This window comes from Canis lupus, chromosome 5 (assembly GCF_048164855.1).
Source record: "Canis lupus baileyi chromosome 5, mCanLup2.hap1, whole genome shotgun sequence".
In the NCBI taxonomy this organism is placed as follows: domain Eukaryota; kingdom Metazoa; phylum Chordata; class Mammalia; order Carnivora; family Canidae; genus Canis; species Canis lupus.
This window is the reverse complement of record NC_132842.1, coordinates 41,973,451-41,984,580: the sequence shown is the minus strand read 5'-3', so window position 1 is coordinate 41,984,580 and position 11,130 is coordinate 41,973,451. Positions and strand designations below refer to the sequence as shown.

Below are 11,130 nucleotides of genomic sequence, written 5' to 3'. Positions count from 1 at the left end.
GCTCAGTTGTGCAGTGATCTCATCGTGTCTTCATAATTAGGCTTTATGACTACCACACAAATAATTGATTGGAATGCAGTTCAGTAGTGTCAGACACACTGAAGAGCACTCTGTGAGATCATGGCCCGAAATCATGCAGGCCAATTCTACTCAGGCTTTAACAGGTAAATTTTATAATTTATGATAAGCCACGGTGCCCTTTGGTCCTTCTGACCATCGTCATAGTTGCTGTTGTGAAAAAAAAAAAAGTGAATTTGATGGCGAGCATGAAACAAAGTTGTCACCCATGAATATTAGGAGTCTTTTGGTTTCAAGTCAGAGAAAATTTGGCTCAAAACTGGCCTAACTAAAAAAAAGGGAATTTAGACTCGCACATAGCTGGAAAACCCAGAAATAGTCCAAGATTTGGAATAAGTTGTAAGTGGCTGAGTTATATCATCAAAAACAATTTTTTTTTGTTTTTCTTCTTGATCATCTGTGATATCTTACTTAATCCTATGGTTGGATTTCTTTGGAGATCCGGAATGATTTCCCACACCTTCTTAATCTTTCTTATGCTGTGTAAATGCCCAGCAAGGAGAGAGAAATTGCTTTCCTTGAAGCTTGCTGAGCCAGAAATCATGGTGTTTCCAGAAGCCCCAGCAGATGTCTCCTTGTTTATCATTGGCCTGCCCTATGTCTTCTGGCATGAATTAATCCCTGTGAAAAGGCCAGTGGCATGTGCTGATTGGCTTAAAGCAATCAGCGTTCTTCTCTGGAGCTGGGTGGGCATGACTCCCTCCAAGTGCATGGGCTGCATGGTAGAAGCAGCTACCCGATGGAGAGAGAATGCTGTGTGTGGGAGGGTGAAGGCATCAAAAGTCCACTACCCCCACCAGTGGGAAACACTGACTATTGTGAAGTCAGTGACCGCCAGGCCCTGAACTCCCCTCCATGGGACTATAGAGCCAGGATGTTGAAGAGAGCTGGGAGGAGGTGCCAGGAACACTGGACTGCCTCCTAACATCTAGCTTGCAGTCCAACATGTGAGTAGCACCAATTCAAATGAAAAGCCATCGAACGGGCCCAATTTTGAATACCATCCTGGCAGACACTGACCTGGGAGGTAGAGTCCTGGAAAAGTGTTTATTTTCTGATGTAAAAAAGGTAAGGGGAGCTTTTCTTGACATTTTTGGATATCCAGTAGTAACAATACCCCCTAACATCATGCACACCTGGGAAAAAATGCACAGGAAAGAAGAAGCTGCAAAGATTGAACCTTCACTACCAAGGGGATAAAGGCGTGAACTGATGCTAAGATACTCACTTGATGTTAAGATACTCACTTACTCCACTGACATTGATCAGCACCTGCTGTGTACTTGGCTCTGACCTTGGCACCCCCAGCTCTGTCACTCACTCTCTTCGAGCCTCGGCTGCCTCATGTGTCAGGTGAGAGTGTACCTACCTCCAGGGTCCATTATGAATACCAAATAACAAATAATAAATTTAAGAAAATTAAAGCACTCGTCCAAATGACTGGCATATTTGCAATCACAAGAAACGGCAGGTATCTTAATCACAATTTGTAGCAGTCGGTAGTGGTTGTTGCCATTGTTGTTATACATGAAGGGTCAGTAAGACATAGCTTCTGTTCCTTAGATGCCCAGCAAGGAGAAGAGATGTGAAATGTGAGGAGGGGCTCAATGGTGGAAGAGAAGTAGGGATAAAATGACAGAAAAACTTTTCTGTGCTGGGAGCCAAGCAGCCTCCCTGATAGGATTTTACCTGCAGAAGCTAGTGGGCTTGTGTTTAAATTTAGGTGACATCTTTTGGGTCTTTTCTCTTATGTCTTCTTAAGAAACCAAATCTTAAGTGTCAGTACAAAGGCTGCAAGGGCAAGCTACATGAGTAACATTGACACTGGCTAAGGAGAACATTCTCTCCAGAGAGGACCAGTTGCAGGATGTCTCCATTGCTCTGTCCTGGCTCACGTGGGAGATGGGATTGTCATGGCCTGTCCACATGGCAAAATGAGTAGCTCCTTTTTTATTCATGGCTTAGAATGGGGCTATTAGATTATATTCCCAGAGGCATTTGATAATCTGTTTAACTGAGCTCAGTCGTTTGTCTTGTTTGCTGACTACTTAGCAGATGGATTTGTGATTTTGGTAATTACTATATGAACGTTAATAAGACATGATATCTTTTATTAATTACTACTTTATGTGGTTTGTTTTTCAAAATAGCCAAAACTAGGTGACTTACAAATACTAATGACTCACAAGTATTAGATTTGCACAATTCACATTTGAAGGTTATTTGTTCTGGAATGGATTTACCCTCTTGAATTTTTTACTCAAGAACAAAGACCAGAGCCACCGTATTGTACTCTGCATCCTAGGAAAGGCTAATTTGGTCTGCTCAGCCAGAAAGTGCTTAATTTACAGAAGTGCTCATTTATACCCTTTCCATTTTAATTCTCTCCAAAGAGATTTTGGTGTTTAAAGGATAAAAGACTTTCAGACTCTAAGTTATACCATAGAATAATTTTCTAATAGAATTAAATGGCATTTAGATCTGATTTTCAGAGGTAAGGGGGTACTGCTGGTGTATCTACTCCCCCCCCCCCCCCCCCCCCCGCACACACACACATCAGAGCATAATAGGACACAACAGTGCCAGAGGCTGGGAGCAGATTGGTAGAAGTTTCATCCTGCTCTGTGGCTCTCTTCCCTCCATACACAAAAGCATCAGCAAGCCATCCTGAAAAGCCATTTCCTAGTAGGGACTGGAAGTCCTGCAGTTATGTAGCAAAAAAACAGCATCTCTTCTGGGGTAACTCAGTCGGAAAGTACTTCTGAACAAAGCAATCAGATGGCTTGTTGTTACTGCCCTCCTTGAAGAACTCGTTTAATGACTCCTAGGAGGGTACAATTTCCTTTTAAGATCCACTGCCTCTGGTGCTTTGAACTGCCTGCATATTCCATCGTTGACAGCTTCAACAAGCATTTCTTGAGCGCACACTGTGTGCCTCACACTGTATTAAGCTTGGTGAAGGCTTTATAGTGCACAGTGAAGACAGCCTGTGCCAGAAGGGAGTTAAAGCCCATTTCCCTGGTTATTATGGGGTCAGACATGGTGCCCACTTGCTTTTTCTAAACTTAGACCAGCAGACAGACTCAAAGGAATAGTGAGTTTATTAATCTCTCTGCCTAGCTACCTTTTCAGGAACTCAAGTAAATCCTATGAATTGCTATAACTTTCATTCATTAGGTACTGATCATGTGCCGCATATTATGTCAAGCACTTTACGTGCATTTTCTACTGGCTCTTCACACACACACACACACACACACACACACACACACACCCTTTGGTAATTATATTTGTAAGCCCATTTTATAGATGAGCAAATTCTTGATCGATTTATCAAAAATCACACTGTTATTAATCAGCCATTAAGTGGCAGAGCTCTGTCAGTGGCTGCCATTATATACAAACTTAATTTCAAAAATTAGTATTTAGTTCAATGGCCATTTTAAAAAATCTTATTACAAGCCACAAAATTGGAACTATAGAGCTGTTTTCAGCTTTAGAGCTGCTCTTCTGGCATAATCTATAAATTAAACACAGGGCTTTTCACCTGACCATATAGCAAGGATCTGGAGATAACTGGTTGGCTGCCATGGGGACCTCTTTACAAACTGTGTCCAGTAGGGACAGGTGAATCTTTCAGTGATGCCTCCTTGAAAAAAATGTGTGAAAGTGATTGGCGGCTGCACCATGGAATTGGGCATCAGTAGGGGAGAATGTGTAGATACTGCATCATATCTCAAATGGGTGGTCTGTTGCTCTGGCTCTGTCTTTGTTGCCTGGGCAACCTCACTTAGAATGTGAGAAACTCACTTTCCCTTTTTTCATGTAGATCTGTGGGAAGAACTAAAAGTTGTAGCTATGGGTTGGTTGCTTGTTATCCACACCACCTATAATTGAGAGATCAAAACAATATTTGGGGAAAGCACTCATTTGGGGCTGAGTCTGCCCCATTGTCCCAAGGGGCAGAAAGACTCAGCCTCACCCAGCATCTCTCAGGTAGCTTTGAAATCAGATGGGAGGAAGATCACCTCTCTGAATCCCAGCAGTTTTCTATACTCAATTTTTCTGTAAGATGAATATTCTATAGTTATTTTCTTTATTTTCCTGTTAGAATTGGAGGAAATTTGGAGAAGGCAATGCTACGGAGAGAGTGAGAACCTGGGTTTGGGAATCAGTCATGGGTTCAAAGTTTAGCTTCACCATTTGCTAAGTGTATATCTTGGGGCAAGTTATTTAACTCCTCTTAATCTGTTTCCTCATCTACAAAATGGAAATGCTCAAATATATATCTTGCATATAATTTATTTCCATTCATTTATTCAGGATCTACTCATGCAATAGGTAATTAGCTCAATGTGAGGGAAGCAACTGTGATAAGAAGCCTTCACAAAGGTTAAATCTACCGGTAAAGGTGGGTATCTAACCAGTCACTACTGGTATTGAGTTACAAAAGAGGAAACAGAATGAATCATGGAAGCAAACAATAGAGTACCCAATCTAGTTTAGGTGGAATTGGAGACAAGTCTCCCTGAGAGAAAGCTATTAAAAAACTGAGGGAAAGTTCAAGTTATCCAGGTGAAGGGCTGAAGAAATACGTTCCCAAGGGAATGTATTTAAAAACCTGTAGGCAAGAGAGAGCACAAAATACGCGAAGAATGGAAAGTGTTCGAGTACAGATGAAGACAAACCCTTTAAGAGAGGTGCAGGGAACATAAGATTGAGGTGGAGAGATGCAAAGGTTGATGACATCTTAGAAGGTCTCATAAACTCTAAGGCATTTAGACTTCATCCTAAAGGCAACACAGAGTCCTTAAAGGGTCTTAGTGGGAATGACACAGGGAGGAGTTGTTAGGATGGGATAAAAGAATATGTACAAAGGCTTAGCAGAGTGTCAGCACCTCATCCCCGGCTCAGTAAGTGGTATGTGCTGTTGTTATCATTTGCAACTTCTTCATTACTCTTAGCATTACTGTGCTCTATGGAAAGAGACTTGAGGTCATTTGTTACAGAGCAAACATGTTCATGATAAAACCATTCTCGACACCATGCAGAAAGAGGTGGGAAGCCCAAAGGCAAATTTCTCTTCCTGTATATTCTTCCTCCTTTTTCTCCACGCCTCTGCCTGCCACCTCCTCGGTGAATTCACATGCAGTGAAGTCATCCTCCTTTCTGGCAGTTCTATCAATTTCATAATGGTCTCTTTGCCGGAGCCTAAATACGAAAATGCAGGTGGGCCAGATTATATGTTTTCAAGAGAAGGCAGGCGGGGTGGGTGGGGGGGAGGCATTCTCATGCTCACAGTTTGAGAGAGCACCCGTGAACAGCACAGGTAAGCTGAAAAGGGACATGGGTCCCTCTGTGCTTGAGATGATTCACCTGTGTTTTGGCTGAGGATAGATGTCAGATAACTTGGCACTGTATTATTCAATAAATACTTTGTATCCTCAGGTAGCAAGTATAATGACAGGGCTCAGTAAAAGCTGAGCAAAGCAGAACTTAATGTTTTTCTGTTCATCAGACTGTTCACTTTCCTTGTCTTCTGATCTGGCTACATCTAGGTTGTAGATTAAGACAGGGCTGAAGGACTAAAACGGTTGAAGTGGGCAGTCACTGTGGTATTCACGGGAATATGGACTGGCAGCCAGGAGACAGATCATTTATTTCTTTGTAGCCCTCCCTGTTCATAAAAGAATGTGAAGAGGCCAAGTTATTTAGGTTCTGAAACTAACTCTGCCAATAACTGTGTGTAATTCTTGGGAATAGCTTTGAGCCTCTCTATAAATAAGGATTTTTATCTATAAAATGAATTTCTTAATTGCACACAGAGTAATTGATGGACACCAGCGAGCGGGAATACTTGCTTTTTTCTTGGCTCTGAGAAATGTCGAACAAGGAATGATCCCGCCCTGAGGCACCTATAGGCGCTTGATGAGAAAAACATAAACACAGGTAATGACAGTCAGGAGAGCATACATCTCAAAGGATAGCACCAGAAAACATCATGGTAACTCAGATGAATGAAGAAAGTCAATACAGTTTAGCTCTGGGACATAGGCTTGCAATCAGACCAATCTGGCTTAGAATCCTGGCTCCGTCACCTATGAGCTATGTGCATTCTTTGATTGATTCCATATAGCTTAGATGACAATCATATGCCAGATACTGTTGGTGTTGGGGGTACAACAGCAACCAAGGACATAGAAAGATGGAGAGAAATGACTTACTCTTTTTCTCTGTCACTCTCTACCGAGTGTGTATACTTGTAATCATTTGATTAACTATGTATATGATGAGATCATACTGTACCCTCAGAGAGATAGAATGTTCTTTGAGTGATCAAAACAATAGGTAACATCTGGTTAGAATTTCCCTTTATATTCTTCTGGGTTGGAGAGAATTTACATAACTCAAATACCATTTTAAAATATTAACACTTTGCCTCTTTTTGTAGTGGATCATGTAGTGTTTGCAACAAATATTTTAATACCAGCTATGGGCCAGATGCTGAATAAACCACTTCAAAGTGAATAAAGTTATTGATTTCCTTTAGAGATGTTATTCTAATGCACTGTCTTCAGGGAGCTTTCAATGGGAATCACAGCTGGCCCCAAAGTGAAAGTCATGTGTTCACCAGTCTGGTTTCTATAAATGACTTTTCTATCATCCCTGGAAGGACAAGAGGCTTTTAGGGCAATAAGGTGTAACTTTTCTTAAGACTGTTGGATTGCAAAAAGGTATGAGGAAAAAAGAGTGCAGGAAAAGTGTGGATATGGAGGTTTTGTTTGATTTTGTTCATGATTCTTAAACATTAGCCAAGAGGAGGCAAGCCTAAGAATTGGAGCAGAAGGGAAGGAGTTAATAGGTGATTTTTGACAATGGCTCAGAATATATAATACTATATGAACCAAACAAAATCATATCTGGGCAGGGACAAAGGGCAGTTAATCTATGAGTCACTGGTTAAGGAAATGTAATGATTAGAACAGATCCCTTCTTAAAGTCTGCACCTGGATGTGACAGCTGAACTCAGGGTAAAGGAACAGCAGCTCTGTGATATAACCTTAATGTCTAGGGTGCTGAAATTTCACAGCAGGGAAACTGTTATGAAAAAGTCCTAATAGTGGAGGCGGTATGCAGTGTGTGTGTGTGTGTGTGTGTGTGTGTGTGTGTGTGTGTGTAGGGAGGATAACTTCTCTTGATTGATGGGGTGGGAGAGGAAAAAGGTACATGAATGAGAGAGAGCTGGGTTTGCAGAGGGTTGTGGGAAGAATGTTTTCAACTGAATGCCAGGATAAGCAATTTGGAATTTATTCTGAGCACAAGGGAAGACATTGGAGGATTTTAAGTAGAAGAACAGCATGATCTAATTCATAATTGTTAAAGATGTTTTTCTCTAGCTACTTGCAGATTATAGATTTCAAGGGACGAAAGTGGAAGCAGGAGGCCCAGTTGAGAAGGCTGTTGCCTTCTCATGGAGGGGATGGTGATGGTGCCTTAGGCCAGAGGAGTGGCAGTAGAGATAGATAAGGACATATTTGAGAGCTATGTAGAAAGTGCATTTGCTGGATTTGTGGATAAAATAGATTTGGAGAAAAAGAAAAGAGCAAAGAGGAAAAGAACACATTGGCTTTAGCTCCAAAATGTGTGCAGTTTGAGACATCCAGGTGAGAATGGTTTTTGTGGAAGCCATTGCTGATTCTAATACAGAGAGTGATGGGCTAGTTAGTGAGACATTTTTGAGCTAGAAGGGGACTTGAAGTCCCTGGTCCCCAAACTGTACCACAAAGGATGGGTCAATATCTAGTAGGGCTCTTTGGAGCTCTCATTTGGGCTACCAAATCTGCTTCCTGCAAAGAAGATGGCTTTGTTCATAAAACCCAGTCCTATAATATTAATTCACCAGCACGTGACCTGTATTCTTCCCCAGTGTCCCCATTTGCTGATAACTCATGCTTAACATAGGGCCATCCCAGCCAACAACATATTTTTACAACCGCATCAGTTTCATTACTTCCGTTGGATACTTAATTAGTTTCCACACGTGGAATACTTTGTTTAGCAGGTTGTGCCAGGAGATCAAATTTGGAGATACTTGTGAATACACCTTGAAGTTGTAGGTCACCAGAGATGAGAAATGGTGGATAGGAAAATATACAGACCATTAGCTTTTGGGTGTGACCATTATACAGGTTGTGATGAGGTACCAGGATGCAGTCCAATGGGACAGTTGTGTAAACTGTCGCCCACCTAACCACTGCTTTCCAAGAGCCCCCATAGATGGTCTCTGAACTCAAGGCACACAGGCTTGACAAATGAAAAGCATGTGGCCTTTTTTGTATTTCACCTTGCTTTCTTGCTCATGATAGAAGGCTCTCTTTAGGGGAAAGAGAAAATACACTGCAGTAAATCTTTCAAAGTATTGTAACACTCAAAATGTCAATATTGATTTGAAGTGATTGCATCATTTTCCGAAATAATGATTTGTGTGAGGAATGTCATGAATTATAATTAATTTACATATGCATTAAAGTCCACTTTCAAAGAAACCCTCTTTTCTCTTTTAAACATTAGAAATTAAATATTTATACTTGTTGTGATTTCATATATACATAGTTAATATTGCCTCTAAAAACCACCTGCTCTCCACTGTATGTCATTCTCTCTGATGATTCTTTATAACCCATAGATTTGGAGTTGGGTTATCCCCACCTGAAAATCCTACATAAGTGGCAAGTGGAAAGCATGAGCAAGTTTCATTTTAGTAAATCACAGGAGGAAATTTGGCCTCAAACAGTCCTGTCACTTTAAAGGATCTCTCCTTACAGTTTAATTCATTATAGGATTTAAGAGGGAGTGCCTGGGTGCACTCAGTTGGTTAAGCATCTGCCTTCCACTCAGGTCATGATCCCAGGGTCCCTGGGATTGAACCCTACCTTGGGTTTCCTGTTCAGCAGGGATCCTGCTTCTGCTCTATCTCTTAAATAAATAAGATCTTTTTAAAAAGAAAATAAAACATAAAAATAAAGGATTTAAGAGTTTAGCTTTTAGTCCTTCAATTTGAATTCCTGAGCAGCAACCAAAATATATTTATTATATTTATTTGAGGTGATGGTTATGTTCCTCAAATTCTTCATGTCCAAATTCAGTTTCCTCTTTTCAAAATAGAGATAATCATATAAGCTAAGAGCCAGGTCTTTTAGGATCCTTATGGGTAATGGTAGCTATGAGATTGGGAAACTGAAGGAGCTGCTTCAATGCATCAGGTTTAGAAAAATCATGGAAAATCAGAAAATAAAAAAAGGAGGCCTAGTATGCAAAGGGAATTTTTGCCTTCCTAGAAATACATATTGGCCTCTATTTCTTTCCATTCTTACTAAGCAGAGAACTTCCTTGAATATTTCTGCCTTGAGTGTAGGGGTAGTTTGAAAGTTTGGTGTAAAATGACCAGTCACAGTAGATATGGGAGGCGATAGGGAGCCTCAAGGATCCTCCTTGTCTTACTCAAACATAAAGCCTCCTCCTCCAGGCCAGTCACATGTGAAGAATGCCTTTTCCAAAATTCCCATTCTATCCCTCTGCCTTCTCCCATCAGCCCAGTAATGATAACAACAAGTATTTGTTTAGCCTGGTTTTTGCGTTAGTACTTGGCTCTCTTTGTGCTTCTGAGCTCATAGCAAATATACTTCCAGCCAAATATAAACTCAGTCTTGCCTCCAAAACATGTTGCCCTTATGAGCAGTCTCCACACGACAACTACCTTTCAAGAATGGCCAAAATGAAGCATTAGACAGGGATCCGCCTACAGGGTGAGCGCATAGTATTTTCAGCAACATTTCCTGCAGGTTAGATGAAAGTTCCCTAGACAGATAGGCTTTTCACATACCAGTATGTAATCTCCCAAAGAGCTTGAGACTCATCTGTCTTTTTTTCCTACAGTATTTCCATACCAAGGTAATACTATGCATATAGCAGGAACTTACTAAGTGTTGGGTATGAGTAAGTGAATACATGAATGAATACGTGAATGTTGAAAGAACAGAAAAGACCGAGGATCAGGTCTCCTCTTTGCAGCTGTGCAAAATGCCTCGTCACCCTTCTTCTGTTCTTGTTCTTGGTCATTGAGAGTATTGGTTTTCTCCCCTCCACCCCGCATTGTGTAACTCCTACTCACTCTTCAGGTGTTTAGCTGAGTCGCCTCATTCAGAAAGTGACCCCTGGCTCCTCAAAGAAAATGACCATTCTTCTTAGGGTATTTTACAGATGTCTTAGGAAACTGAATAGACACATAAATCAGAGCATTGTTCTCCGCGCTGTGCTAAGAGAATCTTCAGTGCAGAGTGTGGCCCGTAGTCACTGTGTATACTCAGCCAAACATAGTGTGCTATTTGTTCTAGATGCTCAACAAACACTTGTGAGCTGATAAATATGCAAAGAACATGACTGCCTGTGGAAGAAAATAGGAACTAAGCATGCCATGTAGAAAGAAGAATCATTTGGGCTCACTATGAGGAACATATGCAGTGAGAACTGGTGATATTATAACTTACAATAGGAAATAGATATATTTGGTCTTCATCCCTGTCTGGCACAGAGCTCCTGAAAACCTCAGAGTTTCCTAAGCAAGGATAGCCAGAATTGTGTCTTTTGTTATGTAAGGAGGTGACTTCTGGAGATTACCTGGGGCTGGGGGATCGCTACTAGTGGAGCCAGGCATGGGACTAGAGGGTTTAGAACTTCTGGTTCCAACTCAACCTCCCAGGAGGGGAGAGGGACTGATGGTTGATTTCAAGCACCAGTGGCCGATGATTTAATCCGTGATGCCTATGTAATGAAGCCTCCATAAAACCCCCAAAAGACAGGGTTTGGGGAGCTTCCTGGTTGGTGAACACATGGAGATTTGGAGAGAGTGGTGGCATCACAGGGGGGGCTGGGAGCTCTGAGTCTTTGTCCCATGCCTTGCCTTGTGCATCTCTTCCATCTGGCTGTTCCTGAGTTATATCCTTTCCTAATAAACCAGTAATCTACTAAGGAAAATGCTTCTTAGAATTCTGT

At 41.3% G+C, this 11,130-nt stretch overlaps 1 protein-coding gene across 10 annotated transcripts in view; it reads left to right on the top strand.

The window, feature by feature from the left end:
• PPP2R2B (protein phosphatase 2 regulatory subunit Bbeta) overlaps positions 1–11,130 on the top strand; it is a 439,287-nt gene that overhangs the window by 130,676 nt on the left and 297,481 nt on the right. Inside the window, exon 1 of one of the 10 annotated variants that reach the window (XM_072826374.1) lies at positions 70–164. The exons of 5 other annotated variants lie outside the window; for them this stretch is intronic. Coding sequence is in view for 2 of the 5 variants with exons in the window: in XM_072826369.1 (XP_072682470.1) it covers positions 121–164 (44 nt within the window). In the remaining 3 variants the exon portion in view is untranslated. Of the gene's footprint in view, positions 1–69; positions 165–977; positions 1,147–11,130 lie in introns of those variants that run through there. 4 more of the 10 variants (XM_072826370.1, XM_072826369.1, XM_072826379.1 and 1 more) reach the window with 4 other exon arrangements.